The sequence below is a fragment of the Lutzomyia longipalpis genome, chromosome 1, assembly GCF_024334085.1.
Source record: "Lutzomyia longipalpis isolate SR_M1_2022 chromosome 1, ASM2433408v1".
Classification (NCBI taxonomy): Eukaryota; Metazoa; Arthropoda; class Insecta; order Diptera; family Psychodidae; genus Lutzomyia; species Lutzomyia longipalpis.
Window position 1 is genome coordinate 34674414 of NC_074707.1, and position 25092 is coordinate 34699505.

Below are 25092 nucleotides of genomic sequence, written 5' to 3' on the forward strand. Positions count from 1 at the left end.
CTTAAAATTAACTCAAGAGTTTACATTTAAAGAGTTTAGAAAAATGAAATATTATATTTTGTTTGGATATAATTAGCCCTATGTTACAGTAATATTAAATTTGACAAATAGAATGATTGTTAATATAGCAATCGAATAAAAAATCTTTTTAAAAAATTGATATTTCTTTAAGATCAGTAAAAGTAAGAAAAGAGCATAAACAGTCATCGTGGCTTCAGGGTCAAATAATCTTAATTTGTAATCTGATCAAAATTCGTCTAGCTGAAAAGCAATTAATACAACGCTCTGAAAGATTTTTTCAAAAGAGTTCAAGATTTTTTTTAAATAATGAGAATACAAAAGAATATGTAATCTTTTTAACTTTCCTAAAGTTATAATTCTTTGAAAATATCCTTGGATCATAAGAAATTGTACCTCTATATTTGCTGATTTGATGCAATGATTTTTAATTGAAAATTCTCAAATATTTTTCAGTTTTTTAATTTTCATTTCTTGACAATGTACACGTTGTTCCATAAATAATAAATTATTTAAAAATTTCTCTTTGGCTCAATTAGCTCGACAGACTACAGATAGGCGCTGTAGGCGAGATTCTGGGAGTCTTCTGCAGCTTGGGCTTCTTCGAAAGATCGTCTGTGATCCCAGGGACCATGGGCAGCAATTTGGGGATGAATGAATCCGTCCGTTGTGATCTGTTAAAAAAAATTATTAAGCAAAATATTATAATTTTAAGGAAATTGTAGAATCTTACCTTTTTGCATAGTTGGAAAATTGCCAATGCGGTGGAGATGACGAAGGAGAAGAAGGACAGTTGGAGGGCATTCCATGCCTTGATACCCAAGATTCCGAGAGCCATTGGGATGAGGGTGATTGCCTTGAGGAGAATGAACACTACGATGGGAACAATGATTTTCCTAATTTTCGATTTGCGTGCTGAAAAAAAAAAAGATTTTATAAGTTTGTTGCTGTTGAATTTTCTTTTTGAAGAATCTTACATTCCCCAACGCTTTGGTTTGAATCCTGAAGCTTCAGTTTGAGGGAGATGTTGCTGGAATCGAGATCACGACCTGAGAGGGTTACTTTTGCATCAGATCCTGGCACCTTGAATGTGACATCGTGCTGACGAACAAATTGCTCCATCTTATCCATAATGGAGTCACTGGATCGTCCGGTAAAGTCATCTCCTACACTATTTCGTTGCACTTCAACATCACCCATGATCTGCAGGAGAAAGTAAATTAGAAAACTTATTCACAAAAGGAAATTCAATTGTCTTACTTCGAAGCGATCCTTCTTGAAGATCGAATCCAAAAAGTTCATAACTTTGAACTTGAGGCAGGAGATTGCGTCACTGTCTTCATCGCAGGATGATCTCATCTCCTCCACCGAGTTATCCGTCCGCCATGAGGATGCTTGAATAGCAGGAGAAGCTGAGGTAAATCCCAACACGGCCAGGGATAGAAGACACACCAGAATGACTCTCGGCGCCATGATCTTTGGTTCCGCACAATATCACTGTGAAATCCTCAGAGGCGGGAGCAATTGAGTTGTCTCTGTGACGAACTTGCGGAGATTGATGGTCAACCATTTGCAATCACTTGCTTTTTATACATTCGCCCATTTGAATGTCTGCCACCGACGTGAATATCAATTGCTCTGATAAAAACCACACCAGCTCCCGAAATGAAAATCTATTCCATCCACCCGGGCTTTACTTCCGATTGACCGTGTTAAGTGCCCTGTATGCTCTTCATGTATGACCAACACGTTCTGGATGTGACGCCCAAAAATGCAGAGAGACACTTTACTCATCTCCTACATCTCCATCGCATGTGTTTTCACTTTAATCAGGGTAAGTCGGGTAAGTGCAAGTGATTTTGTGATCAATTGAAATTCACTTCATTTACACCATAAGCTTCGATTAGCTATCTATCGCCCAATAATGTCACCTACATTTTTCAAATGAAAGAAGAATTCAAGCAATTAAGGAGGGCATTTTAGCTGGTGAAAATATTGAATTTTTAATTAATTTTGATTTTCTAACTTTATGGACTGTTTTTTATTTATTTATTTGTCCCAAAAAATAAAAAAAAACTCCGATTAAAAAAAATATCGTTCATTTATTTCCAGATAATAAAAATACATGTACAGTATTATTTTTCGACATTTTAGTTTAAAAGACAGTTTTAGTAGTTTAGTTTATTTTGTCACCGTTCAGCGAAAGCTAGGAAAAACCGGAAAAACCATTTTCCTTTTGTAATAGAATTTACAGAACATTTATTAGAAAGGAAAGTTTTGATAAAAAATGATCCTATTTTAAAAATCTTAGATTTTTATACGTAACTGTCTTTTATAGCCTTAATTAATATTCATTGAGCTAAATAAATTATTATTTCCTGAGCTTTGAATTTTCAGGAATTATTAACCATCAACTAAATTTCCAAGATAAGATAGGTAGGATTTGATCTAAAATATTTCTTTTGAATAGGTATATTTTAAACGGATTATTTTTCAAGATTTTCTTGAGGGAAGATAAAGGGAAGAGTAAACTCTCGGAAGAGAATACTCTGGTAATTCTTTTGAATTTTCGGTTATTTTACAAAAATAAAATCTTTTAAAACATGGCTTTGATTAATTTATCGTAATGTTAAGATTTAATAAGTCTCAAAAAAATAAATTAAATTAATTATCAAAAAATAAATAAATAATAAGAATTTGCCAAACACCTTTTATTCAATTAGCTTTCTTTGAAGGGAGGAAAAAAATTTTAAAACAAGGAAATATTTTTTTTCCAAAGTTTTGTGCCTCTTCATTAAAAATAAAAACATATTTTTTACACAATAAATAATTTATTTATTTTGTAAAAACAAAATTTTATGCTACAGATAGCTAGAATAGGCCATTTCCTGGGCATCCATTTGGCGGCTCCAGCCTTGGGGAGGGTCAAAGTGCACATGATGGGGATGATCCACATGATGTTCAATATGATGATGATGAGGATAGTGAACTACTTCATAATTTACGACCTGAAAAACAAGAAAAAAAATAAAATTTTTCCAAAAATTAATTAAAGAAAAATCTTACCTTTGGTTTTGCTAACCGGAAGATCACAATTGCACCAGCCACAACGAGTGAGAGGAGTCCAAGAGTCATGGCTTTCCACGTCTTGAGAGCAATGAGCGCCAGGGCAAGTGGGACTAAGCCGAATGTTTTAATCTTGAGCCCAAGCAGGAAGGGAATCATGACTTTCTTCACAAAGCCACGACCTGCAAAAGATACCAATTGTGAGAAAACTTATTGGCAATGCGAGAATTTCCAATAGAGCACCTTCAGCGATATTTCCTTCGGAGAGAGGCACCTGAAGGGGTTCAGCCATACCACCCTTGAGGAGTGACTTTGGGATGAGTTTTCGCACAGATTTATCTTGCAGAATCTTCGGCGGTTCAATGCGGAGTGAGTGTGTTGAGAGGAATTCATCGATCTTGTCGAAAGCTCTAATTGAGCGCGGCAGGGCTTTTCCTTCGTCGTCTTTCTCAGCCTCCGCGGTGCGCACGAAAGAAAGTTCATCTGTGAGACGAATCACATCTTTCTCTGCCACTTCTTTAAGCCAAGACAACGATTTTGGCTTTACACACTCCGTCGACCATTCACTGAGGCAACTCCGGTAAATATCTCGCACAACATCCGCCGCAGATTCTTCGGCTGCGCTCACCGCAATGCCGCAGACAAGGAGTGCGACCACAATGGATTTCAGCATCTTCTTGGGCGGTGACTTAAACAACTCCTCTAGGATGCACTGAATATATTCTGGCCCCGTGTCCGTGTGGCTTGTTGATCGATGGAGCTTCACAAACGATTTATTTATTAAATTCCATTGATGTATGGTTTTATACGCGCCTTGGGAGGGAAAATTTCGATGGTGGACAGTCGGTGGAAGTCACCAAGTTGTCGTAGTTTTGAGAGTGAGAGAGGAAAGTGCCTGCGTCTGAAGAATGTGAAATTAGAATCCAACGGACTCATTGGCTCAAAGAGGAAAATCAGGCTAAACGTGCCAAGCATCCCAATGCATCCAGCATGTGTCTTTGGCTCATTGTAATTATTTGTTTGTTTAAATTTTATTTCTTATCTTCTTCTTAAATACATATTTAGTATGCAAATTTGTTATAGAGTGGACACATGAAGGCATCCATTTGACTTGATTTCAACCCGGAATTTCGTAGGGACTGATGAAAAAAGTCTTGGTCTTTTTTTTTTTAAATAAAATTTGGATTATTTTATCTTTTAGTTTGAATCAACGAAAATTATAAAATTATATTAAAAACACAATATTTGGTTAAAAAAATTATATTTTATTTTACATATTCTTCGGTCCTTAATTAAAGTTTATAAATGATTGCTTAACGTTTCCATGGTTTATCAAAAAATACTCAGAAATGAATATGGAGACGCCAAGTTTCACCATGCGCCTCCACTTACGGTAAGTTAAAAATTTGTGAAAAAAAGAGTTTTATCGACTTTTTTTTTATAAAAAATCATCAAAATTTTTCAAAGGAAAATCTCAGAAAATTTTATCTTTTCTTCAAATAAAAATCAATTTATCATGAAAATAATTTAAAAAGTTTTTAGAAGAACGAACCTAAAGAATTATTCTTTCAAAATTCATTATTTTTAAAGAAATCTTCTAAACATGAGTCTGTTTGTTGTTTCGAAACTTTTTAGGCCCATTCTGCTTTTAAAAGAATGTTGGTGAAAGTGAAAAAGAAAGAAAAATGTCTTAAATGAGCTTCTTGAGCTTCTTGATAAAATTTCTTTGGGCATTTTTTTTTGAACATGTGTAATGCTCTTGTTGAAGGCCCTAGGCAATAAATGGATTAGATTTCAATTTTGACTTAACTTACATGATTTCCAGTATTATTTGCTATGTACATACCTTCTTAAATTCTCTGTGTAAGTACAATTTCTCCATTCTGTGTCATTATGAAGTTATTAATCAAAGTCATGGCAACTGGAATTGATTTTCGGCTGTCAAGATTTTTTCGTTGTTGAATTAATTGTTCTTTGTATCAATTATGATCCGCATTAAATTTAGATCAAGACTGTGTGTTCCAGATTATCTTTATCATGGTGTAATTGATTGAAAAACATTTTCCAATATAAAAAAAAGTTTTATTACTTTCACAAGTCATTTCAAATGCCTGATTTACAGACATGACAAGTTATGTACGTCAATAAATATCTCAATTTTATACACCTACAAAATAAATACCCAACACTTTACAAAATAAGTTAAAATGTCTACTTTAGCACTGTCTAATTCATCTAATGTATTAAATAAATGACTCGTTACCCTCACTGGAAGTCAATTACTTATGGTTAAAAATCAATCTATCACCTTCTAGTTTAGATTTCTTTTTTTCCTCATTTCTCTGCTGAGAGATATATTAATTTAATGCACTAGAATCCCTCTAAAACAATTTTACAAACTTATTCTAATCTCTCTACCCAATAAATAAACAAATAAATAAATAAATCTATAGTTAACAATTAAATTTAATTCAAACCTAAACACCATTGTAACCAATGTGACCCACATCTTATCGAAAAAAAAAAAATAAATATCTTTGGGGATATATTAAAGAATGGTGATACAACCTTCTATTCTCCCAACTTGGACCTATCATTAAATTACTCTTTTATGTACAAAAATGTCTTTTAAAAAAAATATAAATTATGTCAAACTAAAGCTTATTTTACAATTAAATGAGAAAATAATTAAAATTATATTTACAAAAAAATTTCATTCTGAGAGCAAAAAGAATTTAGATGAATTTTTAAACTTAATCATAATGTCTATCTTTCAGTGTTGATAGGGCACTGTGGGTAGGTTCTTATGCAATCTCCTTGATCCTGTCCTTCTCTGGCAGCTTGGACGTATTTGTAAAATCGTATAACAGCTGGATTTGTGGATGTTGGCTTCTGAAGTTCATGCGTATCCCTATAAAGAAGAAAATTATAATTAGAAAAATTGTTTAATTAAATTTTAAAGTGGTGAGAAAATGCAAAATTCAATTTTGTAATTCTTTTGCATTTTTTAGTTAATTCCAACTTACCTGCTCAACTCTGCCGAGATGAAATTGCTATGAGGACTAAACCTTGCTGGATTCTTGTACATACTGCAAACCAGTCTCTCCTTGCATCCCTCCTCAACGACCCCCATTTGCTGGAATATTCGATCAATTCGCTGCACTATGGGTCCGTAGAAGGGATCACCAAGACCCGTTGCGTTCCGCAAGATATTCTGTTGATGCTACAAACGGTAACAATTTGAGAAAAATGTCAAATAAAAACCCAAAGAGTTCTTATGCTAAGGACTGACGATTTATCAAATGCCTCAATTACCTGGGGATCTTGAACAAACGGTTGCTGATGGAGGATCTTCTGTTGATCCGCTATGAGTTTTTGTTCAGCCTGAATTCGAAGAGCTTCCTGGCGCTGTGCCTCACGGATCTGCGAAAATTGGACGGACACAAATAAAAAGAAGGTAATCAGGGGAAAAAGATGCGCGCATACAAAGTACTGTTGCTTGGTAATTTGCCGGGAGATTAATTTGATGCATTATTTGTTTGATAGGAACAAAGTTAGTTGAGCATAATGTGGTTAATCGAATAGATAGTAAAAAGGTGAAAACCACAAATCAATTTACCTACAATTCTTCTTCATGCACCTTCTTCTTTTTGTCTTTACATTGCACTTCTTGACATCTCTCTTTAGGGATTGATTGTTCGGCAATTGAGGGGAATACTGTGTTTGTGCAATGGCTCTAGCTAGGTCATAATTTATGTGATGAAAAAGAGTGCAAAATTCATACATCAATGGGGGTATTCGTGGTTTGCAAATCGTAACCTTGGCCGTGATCTTGGCTCGAGGCGCATTTGTAAGAACAATTGATTTGCACAAAACCATATAGGGTCACAATTGAGTTGCCAACGCTGCAATTTATCAAATTCAGATATTTTTGCATATGTGGCGGGAAAATGGGCATTCTTCTTATAAACATATTTGCTTCTTCTGGTATAGAACAAATGCCTGAATCATGGGGCATCAAATGGAATTAAAAGAGTCAATCGAGAGAGAAATGTGGGTCGAGACATACATTGAGAGTGGAAGTTGCGAAGATGTTATGATGATCGCACCAAGGTGAAGAAACTTACGCCCAATCTCTAATTATTCTGAATGAGCGAGACAAACAGTGATTTGTGGTAGAAATTTTTAACTTTTGTAAAAAAAAATGACCACTTTTACGCAGTCTCATTGATGATTTCACTGAATTTTCACTGTCACACAAGATTAGTGAGTAATTTTTGTCGTATACATTGTACCATCTCTCATGTGCAAATATTCCTCGCGCATTAGAAGATCGCATCTGCTACAACCAATGCGTCTCCCGACTCTCGAATGTGGCCGGTTGGAAAAAAAGTGTTAATGAGATGAAATTTCCGGATGTTTGTACATAAAATTTCATGAACTTTACCACGGGTGGGGTGGAAAAATTACAAGAAGAGACCCACTGACAGACTAATCATGCAAATGATGGCCGACTTGGTGCAATGGACATGTAGAAATGTGGATCTCACGTGAAATTTACACTCAAATGGACAAAATCATTTAAAATGAAAAAATCTTTCGCAATCAAATCATTTTTCTTAAACAGCCAGCTCATTGAGGCGCGGGAGGAGCGTGTAGATTTTTGCTCGCAATTTACTCAAATTGATAACTTTACTTTCTATTGCGTGTTGTACACCCTACAGCAGCATGTTGAAGATGCACAAAAGAAGAAAAAGTAGTGCAAACAAGACTTTGTATTCGAGATTCCCTTTGGGATGAAAAACCAACTCTAATACTACAAACAAAAAAATGCTTAATTCGCCTGGAGAATAAAATATTTACCAGTTGTGCATCGGCAGCAGTATTGGGGCTGTACTGCGCTGCAATTATTGATGCTGTCTGGCCTCGTTTTGGGATGTAAACTGGCGCCGGATATACTGGCATCCTGGGTGTAAAATTCCTGAGAGAGTGGTTAAGAAAAATTTAATACTCATTCTTGAATGAAAAACTCATATGCAGTAAATATTGCAGAGTAATGATACTTCTGTCAATACTACGGTGCGTCTATACAGTACAGTCTCATGAAATTATTTTCACTTTTCATTATTTCACACGTGAAAGCGACATTTGTCTTTTGTGTAAAAGAACTTTTTTTTTGTAAAATAAAGATTAGAAAACTTTTTTAAGAAAATAAATTAAGATAAGAAAATAATTGTTCTTTTATGAGTTCGTTTTGAATACTTGTCTCAATCAAACCGCTTGCTCGATTTTAATAAATTAAGTAATATTGAAAATAAGTTTTTGAGACCTTTCTATTTTTTTTGCTTGTATTTTAATGTTATTTAAAGGCTTTTTTGCAGAATGTCTTGAGAAAATTGATTAGGATTAATGACAACCATAAGATTAGGCTTTAATTACTAATAACGAGTACTGATCCAAAATATCTAAATTTTATTCTATTTTCTTTGATGTAATGAAATAAATACAAAATGCAAAGTTTAATCTAAAGCTCATTTGCTTTAAAGACAATTAAATTCATTTTCTCTAAGCTTTCTACTTCTTTTCTTGGTATGTTAGACGTATCCGATAAATTCAAAAATTTGTTATTTATTAAAATTTAATCATTGTATAAGGATTTTATATAGTAATACAACCTCTGAAGGGATGAAAAAATCCAAGAGTTCCGTACCTTCCTCTTTTGAGGGGAACGTAGATGGCGCGCGGACTGCTGCAAATTCGGGGGTAAGTGAAATGCAAGGAGGACTTTCCTTCCATTCACAAGATCATTTGCTTTCGAGCGCTCATGGTGATCACTTGAAGGGTCGCATGAGCTGAGCGTTTTTTCTATATGGACTTTTTTCTATATGAACTTTTTTTTGTACCTACTTTGAGTGGGTTGCAGAAGAGGTGCACAAAAAAGGGTTGAAGGAAGAAGAAATGCACGGAGCTGAGTTCAGCTTTTACAACATTTTTTGGTTGTACATGAGTGGGAATGAACAGACATACATTTTCTTTCCCTTTTGCACAATGAGATCTTCCAAAGTCTCGAAGAGCACAAATTTTGTCTTTTCGAGCAAAATTCTGCCTCAAACACGCTGGCTCATTCGACACGAGCTGATATTGTTACTAATGAATTAAAAATACTCGATATAAACTTTTATTTATTTAAAAAAAAAATAAAAATCAAAAATTTTCTTCTACAGGCGAATAAATATATTGTAGTGAAAATATTATATGTAAGTTTTGAAAAAAAAAGTTTTTGTAAAAAATATTAATTCAAAAAATGAAATTGAATTGATTAAAATAAGATAATTAATCAATATTTGGCCACACCAGAATAATAGAAATTTTTCTTTTAAAAAATAATAGAATAAAATAAATTCTATTTTCTATTCTATGAACACAACTTTTTATAATTTTCAGCGATGTTTCGGCATTGTTGTATGACAACATGTCCTCTGCAAATCATATCATAATCATGTTGTATGAATGTCATACAACATGTCATATGACATTCATACAACATGATTATGATATGATTTGCAGAGGACATGTTATCATACAACATGTCATATGACATTCATACAACATGTCATATGAATGTCATGTTGTATGATAACATGTCCTCTGCAAATCATATCATAATCATGTTGTATGAATGTCATATGACATGTTGTATGAATGTCATATGACATGTTGTATGACAACATGTCCTCTGCAAATCATAATCATAATCATGTTGTATGACATTCATATGACATGTTGTATGAATGTCATATGACATGTTGTATGACATTCATATGACATGTTGTATTACATTCATATGACATGTTGTATGACAACATGTCCTCTGCAAATCATAATTATAATCATGTTGTATGACATTGTATGAATGTCATATGACATTCATACAACATGTCATATGAATGTCATGTTGTATGATAACATGTCCTCTGCAAATCATATCATAATCATGTTGTATGAATGTCATATGACATGTTGTATGAATGTCATATGACATGTTGTATGACAACATGTCCTCTGCAAATCATAATCATAATCATGTTGTATGACATTCATATGACATGTTGTATGAATGTCATATGACATGTTGTATGACATTCATATGACATGTTGTATTACATTCATATGACATGTTGTATGACAACATGTCCTCTGCAAATCATAATCATAATCATGTTGTATGACATTGTATGAATGTCATATGACATGTTGTATGACATTCATATGACATGTTGTATGACAACATGTCCTCTGCAAATCATAATCATAATCATGTTGTATGACATTGTATGAATGTCATATGACATGTTGTATGAATGTCATATGACATGTTGTATGATAACATGTCCTCTGCAAATCATATCATAATCATGTTGTATGAATGTCATATGACATGTTGTATGACAACATGTCCTCTGCAAATCATAATCATAATCATGTTGTATGACATTCATATGACATGTTGTATGAATGTCATATGACATGTTGTATGACATTCATATGACATGTTGTATTACATTCATATGACATGTTGTATGACAACATGTCCTCTGCAAATCATAATTATAATCATGTTGTATGACATTGTATGAATGTCATATGACATTCATACAACATGTCATATGAATGTCATGTTGTATGATAACATGTCCTCTGCAAATCATATCATAATCATGTTGTATGAATGTCATATGACATGTTGTATGAATGTCATATGACATGTTGTATGACAACATGTCCTCTGCAAATCATAATCATAATCATGTTGTATGACATTCATATGACATGTTGTATGAATGTCATATGACATGTTGTATGACATTCATATGACATGTTGTATTACATTCATATGACATGTTGTATGACAACATGTCCTCTGCAAATCATAATCATAATCATGTTGTATGACATTGTATGAATGTCATATGACATTCATACAACATGTCATATGAATGTCATGTTGTATGATAACATGTCCTCTGCAAATCATATCATAATCATGTTGTATGAATGTCATATGACATGTTGTATGAATGTCATATGACATGTTGTATGACAACATGTCCTCCGCAAATCATAATCATAATCATGTTGTATGACATTCATATGACATGTTGTATGAATGTCATATGACATGTTGTATGACATTCATATGACATGTTGTATGACAACATGTCCTCTGCAAATCATAATCATAATCATGTTGTATGACATTGTATGAATGTCATATGACATGTTGTATGAATGTCATATGACATGTTGTATGATAACATGTCCTCTGCAAATCATATCATAATCATGTTGTATGAATGTCATATGACATGTTGTATGACAACATGTCCTCTGCAAATCATAATCATAATCAGGTTGTATGACATTCATATGACATGTTGTATGACATTGTATGAATGTCATATGACATGTTGTATGATAACATGTCCTCTGCAAATCATAATCATAATCATGTTGTATGACATTGTATGAATGTCATATGACATGTTGTATGAATGTCATATGACATGTTGTATGATAACATGTCCTCTGCAAATCATATCATAATCATGTTGTATGAATGTCATATGACATGTTGTATGACAACATGTCCTCTGCAAATCATAATCATAATCATGTTGTATGACATTCATATGACATGTTGTATGACATTGTATGAATGTCATATGACATGTTGTATGATAACATGTCCTCTGCAAATCATATCATAATCATGTTGTATGAATGTCATATGACATGTTGTATGACAACATGTCCTCTGCAAATCATAATCATAATCATGTTGTATGACATTCATATGACATGTTGTATGACATTGTATGAATGTCATATGACATGTTGTATGATAACATGTCCTCTGCAAATCATATCATAATCATGTTGTATGACATTCATATGACATGTTGTATGACATTGTATGAATGTCATATGACATGTTGTATGATAACATGTCCTCTGCAAATCATATCATAATCATGTTGTATGAATGTCATATGACATGTTGTATGACAACATGTCCTCTGCAAATCATATCATAATCATGTTGTATGAATGTCATATGACATGTTGTATGACATTCATACAACATGATTATGATATGATTTGCAGAGGACATGTTGTCATACAACAATGCCGAAACATCGCTGAAAATTATAAAAAGTTGTGTTCATAGAATAGAAAATAGAATTTATTTTATTCTATTATTTTTTAAAAGAAAAATTTCTATTATTCTGGTGTGGCCAAATATTGATTAATTATCTTATTTTAATCAATTCAATTTCATTTTTTGAATTAATATTTTTTACAAAAACTTTTTTTTTCAAAACTTACATATAATATTTTCACTACAATATATTTATTCGCCTGTAGAAGAAAATTTTTGATTTTTATTTTTTTTTTTAAAATAAATAAAAGTTTATATCGAGTATTTTTAATTCATTAGTAACAATATCAGCTCGTGTCGAATGAGCCAGCGTGTTTGAGGCAGAATTTTGCTCGAAAAGACAAAATTTGTGCTCTTCGAGACTTTGGAAGATCTCATTGTGCAAAAGGGAAAGAAAATGTATGTCTGTTCATTCCCACTCATGTACAACCAAAAAATGTTGTAAAAGCTGAACTCAGCTCCGTGCATTTCTTCTTCCTTCAACCCTTTTTTGTGCACCTCTTCTGCAACCCACTCAAAGTAGGTACAAAAAAAAGTTCATATAGAAAAAAGTCCATATAGAAAAAACGCTCAGCTCATGCGACCCTTCAAGTGATCACCATGAGCGCTCGAAAGCAAATGATCTTGTGAATGGGAGGAAGGTCCTCCTTGCATTTCACTTACCCCCGAATTTCCTTAAAAAGAGCTCATGCGCCATCTACCTTCCCCTCAAATGAGGAAGGGCCGAAACGATTTGGGCACTTTCGCCCTTCTTTGTAATACTATGTCTTATATAGCAAAGATTTAATTTATTTAAGCTTTATTTTTAAGACGAAAGTTTAGTTAAAACAGCAACATAAATTTATGGATAAAAACGCGACTAAAAAATCAACCTAAAAATTCCATGAGAATAATTTCTCGACACTGTACTGTATATAAGGGGCATAAATTGCATCAAACAACCAATTGGTTATATCTCTGGAAGATCGTTACTGGCCTAGCCTCAGAGTGAATAAAAATATGTAGATGTGATTAAGTCAGTGTAAACAATTGTCTAAACAAATAGCAATAAGAATTAGCATAAGAAAGAATTTGTAATTTGAATATTAAAGCAAAGAAAGTGTTATGGCCGGATTCTACTTTTGATCTCAAACAACTCGCGTGTACATTCTTCTCCAGAAGGGTGTGACGCAGACGTTGTTTTGACGAAAAAAAAAATTTGCATTCTTATTTCTCTGGAGAAATATTTTTAGAGAAATTTCACTGCATGATTCAAATGATGGGAATTTATCTGGCAAAAAGGAGGATATCAAATTTTGATTTCTGTGTCAGTTAGCCATAGAATTAATTTGTGGTCTCGCATTGATTTTAAATCCATGGCAATGAAGTCATTCGAATTTATTATGCTCACTTTACTGCGTGATTCTTTTGCTTTTACCTCCAACCACACTGACTTATTCACAGAATTCATCTCTTTTGTGGCACTTAATTTGAAAAGATGTAAAAAAAAACACATTTGATGCAGATTTGTGATTTAACATACCTGATTGGTTCTTGCAGAAGGGGATTTGTGCGTTGACTACTGTGTTGGATTGGTGGTGATACAGTGGATCCGAGACCCCAAGAACTGATTTCATTTGCATCATCTAACTTGGGTTTAAACGTGCCAACGTGTGAATTTCTATCACTAAAGTACCTAATTTTTTGGATTGTGGTTTTGATGGGAGATGCACAAAAAAACAAATAAATTACTATATAGGTAACTGACCTAATTTACGGGAAAATAAATCTGAAAAATAAATTTTCTTATACTGCTAAAAGGGCTAAAAGGGTTTCAAAATTCCTTAATTGGGGGAAGATATTGTAGGATTGGTGCTTGTGGGCTACTTACTCTGCTCCTCCGCCCACAGCTGGTCCTGTAATGTCCCAGTCGCTTTGGAAGCTATGGCTTGATACACCCCCATAGAGGTAGTCCGAGGGATGTCCTGCAGGTGGTTTTGTGTAGATTAATTCAGGACCTGCCCCATGGTGATAAACTGGACCATGATGCTCATGACCATGTGGCGGACCATGATGCTGTTCATGCTCATATGCCCATGGCGGAATCACCTGTTGAGTAACCCAGATAAATACAGTGAGATTAGTGAGAGGAAGACAGGGAGGAGTGAGAATTCTGGAGTAGAGATCTCACGCAGCGAGAGAAAGGTGAACCTGTCTTTCCACTCAAATTGCCAAAAAATCACAATCTTGACGTTTGGCAAAAAAGCTCCCATTTGAGCAATTTATGCATGAAAGAAAAAAAAATTCTGAATTTTAGATTTTTTTGTCCCATGTTGTTCTATGAAGAGATCACTGATATTACTATTGAATAAAATCCATTAATGTTTTTCTTTATTCTTGGGTTTTTTTTTTTCAATTAATATAAAATTGTTTTTTAATCGATAGGCTGTAACTCCTAATTACAGGAATTCTATACTTAATTTAAGATTTTTCCTCAGAGTTTTCTTTGGTTAAAAAGCTTTTAGTAATTATCTACAAAAGCATCTTTCTATTTTTAACCAATTCTTTTAGAAAATAAAATAAAAGAAAATCTATTTTTCTTACAGACAAACATCTCTCAATTTAAACAAAATTCCCATAAAATAGAATTTTTTTTAGACTTTTGCAGAAATTTGAGAATTACTCTTGAGCCTCTTTTCCAATTAAACTAATTGAAATTCTTACATCTTGTGACAGATGTATTGTAACAAGCGTGAGATTAAGGTGTACTTGTCATGGGCTTGTAGGTAATTTCTATTCTTTTCATTTCATCTATTTAGTCAATGAAAAATAGTATACTCACAAATAGTTAGAGTGACTGTGATAGTCAACCCTTTTTCAGCATCTCAGCACCTCTCAGCTCTGTGGCTTACGAGAGAATGCCCATGCATGATAAGCACCGCTAGGGCAATGCTTATCTCCTATCACAGCCCTCTTCAACACACACATACATACATACACAGACCATGGCTCGGGGTAATTTTTTCGGCCTTTTGGTCTCAATGCCTACATCTATCACTCAATCACTCATGGGAAATTTTCGTGATCTCCTCCCCAATCGTGATGGGCGTTTGGATTGGTTTTATTGAAGAACTTTTGATTTATTGTCTGAAGCACCCATTTGCAAGAAATCATAATTAAATTTAGCTTTTAAGCCCAACAAAACCACAATTTCTTTCACTTTTATTGCACCACACATCTAGGTCTTCTCATCAATCTCTGCGGTATGCGTGCTTTTTGTCACTCATGTGCATGAACTTTTGAGCAGCCCTTTTTGTCGCACCTGCAATTGGGTCTTGCATGCTTTCTTTCATCACGCAGGTGAGATTTTCTATCTCATTTGGATGGCAAATAAGGTGCGCACGCGTCTCCCTCAATTCATCTCAAGTTGACACCCTAAAGCTATTTTGGGGGGCGAAAAAACAAAGGTACGGTACTCACCGTGTGAAGATGATTGATGTGATGCTGATGATGGTGGAATTTGGTCTGGTGATAGGTGTGATGGTACCAAGAGCAGAGCTTGAAGATATGTGAGAGTGCAGGGAAGAGGAAAAGCAGGAACTTCAGTACCAACTTCTTAGCTGTTGTGACGCCAACAAACAAGGGCAGGAGCCAGAAGATTTTGATCTTTATCAACTTTATGATTAGTATCACAGCCAATAGGCCCAGTAGAAGTTTGTTTTTCAGATGTTTTTCTGCAAGAAAAAAATCACCACGAAAAGAGAATTGATGCGTGAAAGGTGAAAAGACTCATTTCCACCTGGACACCACATGGGTCATTATTTCATAAGAATTGTAGGTATATAAAGTGTTGGTGCAATTTCTCCCCGTGAGGCAACCAATTGGTGAAGTTGTCTGTAGTAAATGAATTAGTGTGAACACTGAAAGTCATAATTCTTGCGCTTAGAAAAGTCCGGTGAGCGTCTAAATGGTCATCTCTTTGTAATTTTTACACAGAAGCGAATGTTTTATTGTTAAGTAACGTCTCGGAGTGGGTAAGAACGGTGATTTTCATCACATAATTAACGTATACATCACCACGAGAAAACTCACTTATATGCTTGAAGAATATCCGACCGGTCTCTCTTGGCTCGAGTTCAGTTCGAGGAAGCAGCTCCAACTTCACGAGGGCACCATTTCCCTCGAAAGATCGTGGGGAAATTTTCAATGTGGCTCCATCGAAGAAAATTCCCGGCAATTTCACCTGCACGTCGTGCGTCATTACGAATTTCACTCCCTTCCCGTACAGAGCATTTGTTACCTCCTCAATTGGCGATTCTGCAAAATGTGTCACAATATTGTTAAAAAGTCTTAAAAGCACAGAAAGCCGCGCTAATGGCCCACGCGCAAGTGGGTGGATTTATCGTTTAAATAGGCTTAACTGCTTTAAAAAAATTTTACTTATTTATAAACAGAGAGCTGTTACTTTTTGGTGAATAATATAAATAACACATTGTTTTCATAACGACAAAAATAAATTTCTTTTTATGAAAATTTCCTTTATACTTTGAATTTCTTTTACAAACAATTTAATCGTGAAGAAAACTTATTTTTAATTTTTTCTCTAATTCAAATGGCCTATTTATGTATTTTTTCTGTAAATTGTGTAAATTAAATAAATTAATGCAAATGAAAATGAGCTAAGGGAATGATAACTGTTTTAAAGATTGGTGGACTACATTTAAAATTTCTTCATAGAAAATAGATTCACGTCTAAGAATTAATTGATTAAATAATTTGAAGTAACATTTCATGTCATATAAGGAAACAAGTTTTGGATTAATCGCAAGAAAGTGGTTTGATGTCTTTTACACGTAATAAGAAATTCAAACATCTTGAAATGTGATAAGAAATAACGCGATATTGACATTTAAACAAGATTTCAATTTATGCTCGCAAACTTCCTTCAAATTTATGATTAAGAATCTAAGATTTTTGTTCTAACATATTAAAAAAAAAAATAATAATAATGTTGTTTTGGGATTGTGCAGTGAACCGTATATATATTGTGTGGGAAATTATAAAAATTTTCCCAGTAATTTCCATAAAAATAAACGGAATTTCTTAAATAGTATTAAATTTTTATTGCAAACTAGCACTTTTATAGGTAAAATTCCACAAACTCCAGAATATTATAGGAAATTTTTATGGAGAATTTTGGTCTTTAAATTCTCAGATCGCAATAAATAAATGGCCGTCATTCTATTCAAAAAATGAGCTTTTTCTGCCACATCAAATGAAGTAACAAAATTTATTTTCTTCATTTTAATAGGAAAACTCTAATCTTGACTTTAATAAATCATATTTGATTCTCTCGCCTCGAATGTTTTTAAGAGCATTAAAACTGAATGAATTTGAGGATTGTGGGTTTATTGCATTAGCTTGAGCGTAAAGTTGAACGATAAAAAAATGTTTGCAGGAAGTCGATGAAGCGATAGCGTTTTTCATCTTCCACCTGAGAATTTATTACTTTTGGAAGTAAGAGTAATTTCTTCGCAGATAGTTCTCTCAATGATTTTTACGGTGAAATACCGCGTTGTAAATTTTTGGGAAAAAGAAATATTTTTGAGAATCAATCTTCAAAATTTTTAAAGACGTTTTCTCATTTCTTAATGAGCTACTTTGATAAATTGTGTGCAAATAGTTATTTAGAGAGTTTTAATTAGCTTCTCATTTCGGCAGATATCTTAAAGTGAAGTGCGTGTTTGTTTAGTAAAAAAAACATCTTGTAGTGACTTGAGATTTATTTTTTTGTCCACTTAGCAAATTGATTTTGAAATTGAGAAGCAATTTAGTATGAGTAAGAGCCCACCAAGTTGGTTACTATTTTATGATCAATTCGTGAAGATCTTTTTTTTGGGTAATCAATTAATTAGAAACGTTTTTATTGCTTCGTTCTACTTTTTGAAGCTCTTTTTTCTGCACTTTTCCCGAATTATTTTTTTCGCGCTGAGAACATTCTCTTGCCTTTTTCTGTACAATTGTTTATTTTGCATTCTTCTGTGGATTTTATATAAGTCGAGAGCATATCACTTAAGCAAGGTGAAACAGTTACACATTTTGATGGTTTTCCAGCGTGCGATCTCTGAATAATTTCATGACCCATTTTTTTGAGTCGACACATCCGAGAGGGAATCTTGCGGTAGGTGTGAGCGGCATGGCTAATTTGGCTCAGCACTGCCGAAAGAATATTATGAATTGTACTATTAAAATAAATATTTTCAAAACAAACGTGCTTTGAAAGTAATTTTCGGCCAAGTAACTGCATGAGAAGCCAATGCGGAGGTGTTATGGGTAGGTTCTATATATTTTCATGCATTGTTGAGTACTGACCAGCAGTGTCAGAGTACTCCCACCTAAAGACATACATTGTCATGGTGGATGGACTACCTCTTAATGAGAGAGAAAATATTCCACAGTACGCGATACTTGTAAGAAGAATTATCAATTTGTGAGAAAATTTTGAACTTTATATCGGGAAACGTTTTTAAAGCTCTCCCGAAAAATTAGCAGAGCTTTCTATATAGCTAATATAAATTATTCTGTGGGCGTTTTCTTATCAAAAAGAGAATTTATTTTAAATTAATAAAAAGGAAGTAGCAAAAACTCAATTGCAATATTAAAAGTAATTTCCTCGAGAGTCTGTAATATAAATAATCATCAATGGGGCACAGAAGTTAATTTGATTCGTTGACACTCTTGCTTCCATTGTGCACATGAACAATTAGAAAATCTTCCCGCAAGTTAATGAGAGTAATGTGAATTAAAATGTAAACGCTTAGTTGCAATGAGTGATGAATAATCGTGCTTGAGAAGTGCAGTAGGGAAAAAAACTTGTGAGATTTGCACGAATAACTCATGTGATTGCAGCTCTCTTCGACGGTGGGCACGTTTCATCTTTGACTCACCTGCCAATCGGGGCTCCTCCTCATCATCGGTGTCGGATATTTCATTTTCACTTCCCTCCTGGTCATTAGCCTCTTTGCTGATGTGCTCATAGTCGACACCATTCCGCAAAAAAACGAAATTCTGGGTGACATTCACATCGGCCAGAGCTAGGGCACCATCGAGGTATGTAAAGACATTCTTCTGGAAGCAACTAAAGGTGGGCTTCCTCAGGCAATCCCTGAGAAGACCATCCCACAGTTCATTCCCAACAGACGGTAGGATACTCCTGCCAGCACTTTCCGGCCTTCCCGTGCTATTCAGTGCACTACTGTCTTCGGTGATCTTGATCAACTTGGTGGTGGGTACCTTCTCGTACCGCGGATATGCTTCTGTGGTGGAGAGCTTGAGCGGTGACGTCACGAGAGGAATTCCACGCGTTGAGTGATTCTCCTCTGCGCAGACGAGTGCAGCGGCTAGCAAGAGTAGGCAGCCGGCTTGTGTCCCACTGACCATATTTTCTATGCTTGTGGTGAGCGCGAGTGTTGAATGACCACGTTGGTTGCCTTTCGAGGTGTCTCACACACTATGCGATCGCACTGATGCGACTCACACCTCATTCACGGATTGAACCCAATTCAGCGACACTCAATGAAGTGGCTGGGCCTTGCCACTGCTCCATAACATGCGTTTTCGTCTCTTACCACCTCGACCCCTGTGGGAACATCAACAATTTCAATAAACTCTCATTACTTCTCATTGTAGTACTTTTTTCGCCTTTCTTCTCAAATGGCATTCGCGCGCTTTTTTTTTCAACCCATTGGAATTTGCGGAAAAGTCTCATTTGTATGACGCACAAATACATAGATTCTTCCTTTATTCGCATATTGGCGCGAGAAAGGTAAAATTTGGAAGTTAATTTCAGTCCATTGTGGAGACCATGCAAAAGAAATGCTAAATTACATTTTCAGAGACAAATTGACAAGATGGTGTAAGGAAAAGAGCAAAGTGTCTGATGTTGAATTTAAAATGAGAAATATATGCGTGAGATAATTGAAAGTTTTTCATTTAAAAACTGAATGGTGTGAAAACTTTTCTCCAACTTAAATTGCTTTTCATATGCATGTGAGATTTTTTTCAGATACATCTTTTGCAACAAAAACCGTAAATATTTATCATTTCAATGGGTCATTTTGTGTCTTACAGAACTATAATGTTCTTTTGGGAAATTCTTATTTTATTAATTCTTACGGTTCTAACAATAAGTATAAAATGTAGAACAAAATCATAAAGTTCTTAGAAAGGTGACTAATTGATAAATTTTAATAGTCCTTTGTTGAGTTTATTTTTTTGAAAATAGAACAAAATTATAAAAGTTTAATTTTCTTTATAGACTTAATTGGCTTTGTTGAGAAGCCCAAGAACTTTTTAGTGGTCTTTCATCAAGTTGAGAAAATTACTAAAATGAATCATTGCTAATTTTTGGAAAAAAAGTACTATAAGAAATAAGTTCAAAGTCGAAAAAGTTAAGAAAACTTTAAGAACTAACGTAAATGTAAAACCAAAGAAAACAAAAGTATTTACGATATTTTTCTTTATCTAGAATTCAATTTTATATGTTTGATAAATATTTTTATTAAATTTTAAAGGTTGTCTATGTATAACAAAGTTATAGTTTAAATTATTTTTGGGATTAAATAAAAAAAGTAAAAATGATAAGAAAGCTGCAAAAATCATTCACTGTAGAAGTCATTTTGTAGTAATACTGCATAATGAATAAGAAAGAAATAATAAAAAAAATAACTTTTTTACTTTAAGTAAAAATTGATCCGAAAATTTAAAATATGTCGCCTATTAAAAGTTTATTTTCTAAAGTTTTTAATATCAATTATTTTACATATTATCAAGTCAAGTTTAATTAAATGAAAATATAAATATAAAATGCAAATATTTATCTTTGGAATTTTAATAGTTCTCCTTATTACTCGTTCAAACTTTCTAACCTCCTTCTATTTTTCGATTAAGAAAAATATTTAAATTTAAAGTAGCAAAAGTTTCTGTAAAATCAATTTTTGACCAATATTTCGGGAATTTGGATTAGGAAATTTTTCTTTCAAAATATTCTTCTACACGGAAATTCAAATTAATTTCAAATCTAGCACTTCTCGTTAACACAAATCGTCATAATCATGAGTGAGAATATAGACGAGATCGCATCCATATTCAGTGATCAATAAAGCGCGATGTTTTCAATTATGAAACAGAAACATTTGTGCCGCGAAGTTTTCTCATTGGGAACTCTGAAATATTTTATACGCATGCTACTGCCTACATATGTTGTGCAGAGAAATGATCTTAATTATCAAGTCATGATTATTTGGTTACATCTTAACGGTCAAAGTCACGTGGAAGGTGAAATTACGTCGCGTTGAATGTAAAATTAGACGTTTGAATTTGATATTGAATTTATTTGACTTGGTATTTGATTTCTCATGCTTCAGGTGGTCCAATCCGCCTTCTCTCATGGCGGGAAAATTCCTTTAATGTTTTTTTTGTGATGGATATTTTTTTTCGTAAAATGATGTGGATGGTTAAAAGTGGAGTAAAAGAATCTTCCGCCGTTTGAACATGGTTTTAAATAAATGTATATATAAGGGAGATGTTCGAAGAGAGAAAAGATGAAGACGCGACTGTGAGATATTATGTAAAGCAGATCAGTATGAAAGGAGGTCAAGGTTTCACGTGTTCCTTGTATAGAGATATGATCAGAGTGTTGGATAGTGGAGCCATTTCCCCTTTGCTGTGGTGCCTTGTAAGGCGTTCCGAGATGGAAGAAGTGACTCTTGGATTTAAATTAAGACAAAGTAGCAAGTCTCGATGCTTTCAATTGGGATCTTCGATTAGCCGGAGAATATAGAGGAAGTGGTCAATGAAGTAATGTGGCTTTGTATACGACTCATAGAGCATAAGTTTTTCTTAAGCAAATGGAAATCGCGCGCGAGCGCAATCCCGAAGCGAGATCGATCTTTTTTTCTCAGCTTTTTGGGGGCATGAATGAGAGTTGCTCACAAGCGTCACGCAGTAATTAAAAGATTGATGGATTGAGAGATTGTTCCAGATTTTATTGTTTTGCTTTTTCTCCTTATTCACTTCTTCTAATCAAAATTGCACGCACAAAATCGCATAGATGTACAGATTTTCCGAAGATCGTGTGCGTATTTTTTTTCTTCAAGTTACTAAAGATGATATTCAAATGAAAGTCTTTTTTTCTCTCAATTTGCCCATCAACAAGAAGAGGAACAGCGAAAGGTAATAGAATTAAATGTATGATTGGCATTGAAGATTAGAACATAATGATGGGAAATTTTTATTTGTGTATGTGTGTACAAAATGTCTCTATAAGTACGCGCGCGCGCGGGGGGAAAAAGAAATCCGCAACGAGCAATAAAAGAAAAATTGATGGTGGAAATTGATGCGTTGAAAAGTGATATCTTGAATATGGGAGAAATTTGGAGCATAGACACTCTCATTGAGCCATTTTGCAGAAAGATATGCAGAGTGCAATAAAATGAAATCTTGTGGGTGTAACAATAAAGAAAAAAATCGAAATCAAGAGCAAACAGTAAGGAAAAAGTTTTTTTTTCTTTACTAATTTAATAATACTTCGTGGGAATCCAATTGAGTCATCTTCCATCACACACACATACCTTCCTCACGAGGTGAAAACAATGATTTAAATGATTATTTTACTTTTTTTTCCTTCCGATTAAAAATGAAATCCAAACAATAAGATGATACGGCAGGAAAAATTAGAACAATTTGCTTGAAAAATCAAAGTAAAAGCTTGGCAACTTTCTCATACAGCACAACGTTTTGGAGTTCTCTTCTCTTTCATCCAACTTCCGTCAACAATCTTATGGAAATTCAACCAAAACTACTTGACACGAAATACCATTTTTTTTACCATTCGTCGAGATCTTTCGTGATCGTTTCTTTCCTTCATATAAAAGACTCTCTTTGGGGCTAGGCAGAGTGGCCAATGGGAGAACAATCAAGCAATTTGTTCGGCGGCCAGTTTTTTATTTTATTTTCTTCTTCTAAATACGTGGATGATCAAGATTACCCGAGCGCTTATCTTTTTTTCTTCTCTCTGCGCAACATTTTCTCAATTTGGTGTCAATGTCGCCAAATGTGTATATAAGAGATCATTTGACCGAATTGTCGCATTGTATAATAGAAAGCTTTCTTTTGCCGTATATACATAAACTCCACGATGGACCGGATTGCGAAAGAATTTACTTTTCAAATAAAGCCAACGTCTCATACTTTTAAGAACAGGTTCTTCGATGTCTCTTCCCAAGCGTCTTCGTACCTCTTTCTTCCTTCCTTCCTTCCTCCGTAACAGAAAAAAGAAATCCCACCTTTTTCTTTTTTAGTCTCACTCAAAACGAATTACATCAACTCCAGCCACTTTAAATGCAATCCACTCACGATTCTCTCGGTCACTGTTGCACCATTGCACAATTGTCCAGGAGAAATTCCGCGGCACCAACGAGCTTTTACCACCACGAAAAATTGGCTCAATTGCAAAGTCGGTTTAAGATCACAATTTCACACTACTCTGTCTCGGTAGAAGGGAAAATTGCACTCAATCTAACCCGTTTCAGAATTCTTTCACTTTAGATCTCGGTATATGTAGCACGTGCCTCAGTGTCTATCTCTTGAGAAATTTTCGTTAAAATTTTTATTTAGCACCACAACGCACCGTCTTACCACACGAGAAGCCACAATACAACTGAAGTCATATGTTGAGCTCCACTGTAGTTTTATCAACATCACTATATTGAATCGCGGCTTTTGGGAGACCGGAGAAACGCGCGATCTACAAGAAAACCTTTCTTTAACTTATACTTGATCGTGAAGCTGAAGTTTTCATGGTTAGGATGATTTTTGTTTTTAAGTTTTAGGGATGGGGATAATATGTTTCTCAATCATCTTTCTGATCCTTGAATATTATAAGATTTATAAATAAAAAATTACTGAAAATATATTTTTTCATGGTCCTAGGTGTCTTCATCAGGGGCTCTGATAAGAAAAATCTATTTTTTTCTTTCAAGTTGCTTTATTTCTATTTCTCTGCTAATATTTTAACTGTCTTATATTAAAAAAAATCTCAAAAAATTTCCCTGGCCGCTTCTTGAAAGATTATTATTTATTCTTCAATTTTTACCTGAATAAAAAAACGATTTTTTTTATTTCATTACCTATGTACATACCTTGTTTTCAGCTGAACCAATTGATTGATTGAATAGTCTTCTAGTTCTAAAAGAAATTTTTCCATACATTGACTTTTAAAAAATATTTTAGAAAAAGTCAGGGAAAATCACTAAATAATGAAAAGAGTCCATTTTTTCAATTTCTTATGTTAATTTTAGATTATTCTTCCACAGTTTTATAGGTAGGTACTCATCAACTTTAAAAATATCTATACATTTTTATACAATTTCTTTAACTTTTTTTTAAAGTTTATAGTAAATTCAGCAAGCAAAACATAATGCAAAATTAATAAAATTTTTAGGTATTGTTAAGATTATTATTTAAAAATAGTAAAATTTTTTAGACAAAAAGTAAAATTTCTAACTAAAAGAATATAATTCAAAAATCATTAATAATTATTTACTGATATTTATCTCAAATAAATTTTTATTACTTTAATTGATGAGATTAGTTTAAAACATTAGTTTTACACAAAAAATCAAAGGTACTATCGCTGGATATTGTACTTTGAAATATTAAAAACAAAAATCCCTCAGAATAGAATACCTCATTAGTGTAAAACTAGATTGCTATATATATAATACATGTAAAATCATAGATTGTACGTG

The 25092-nt window shown here is 33.7% G+C and overlaps 4 protein-coding genes across 6 annotated transcripts in view; all 4 read right to left on the reverse strand.

Moving 5' to 3' along the window:
• The window catches only part of LOC129786261 (transcription factor cwo), a 201588-nt gene that overhangs the window by 68242 nt on the left and 108254 nt on the right, over positions 1-25092 (reverse strand). The window lies entirely within an intron of this gene.
• LOC129786283 (uncharacterized) lies at positions 465-1582 on the reverse strand. Its single transcript, XM_055821184.1, has 4 exons — positions 1279-1582; positions 996-1221; positions 752-933; positions 465-692 (listed from the first exon to the last, which is right to left on the reverse strand). Exons 1-4 carry the CDS (start codon positions 1489-1491, stop codon positions 567-569), a joined length of 747 nt encoding a protein of 248 aa, XP_055677159.1. The 5' UTR covers positions 1492-1582; the 3' UTR covers positions 465-566.
• LOC129786281 (uncharacterized) lies at positions 2830-3857 on the reverse strand. The gene is made up of 3 exons (XM_055821180.1): positions 3328-3857; positions 3085-3266; positions 2830-3026 (listed from the first exon to the last, which is right to left on the reverse strand). Exons 1-3 carry the CDS (start codon positions 3755-3757, stop codon positions 2880-2882), a joined length of 759 nt encoding a protein of 252 aa, XP_055677155.1. The 5' UTR covers positions 3758-3857; the 3' UTR covers positions 2830-2879.
• LOC129786255 (uncharacterized) lies at positions 5145-24010 on the reverse strand. Of its 3 annotated transcripts, none has more exons than XM_055821145.1 (10): positions 23629-24010; positions 19231-19922; positions 16376-16600; positions 15764-16017; positions 14175-14392; positions 13827-13979; positions 7948-8065; positions 6400-6507; positions 6111-6307; positions 5145-5995 (listed from the first exon to the last, which is right to left on the reverse strand). In XM_055821145.1, the coding sequence occupies exons 2-10, from the start codon at positions 19721-19723 to the stop codon at positions 5851-5853; spliced, it is 1911 nt and encodes a 636-aa protein (XP_055677120.1). In that variant the 5' UTR covers positions 19724-19922; positions 23629-24010; the 3' UTR covers positions 5145-5850. The 3 variants fall into 3 exon arrangements, with proteins under 3 accessions (XP_055677120.1, XP_055677118.1, XP_055677119.1); XM_055821143.1 differs by having other exon boundaries at positions 23580-24010; XM_055821144.1 differs by having other exon boundaries at positions 23534-24007.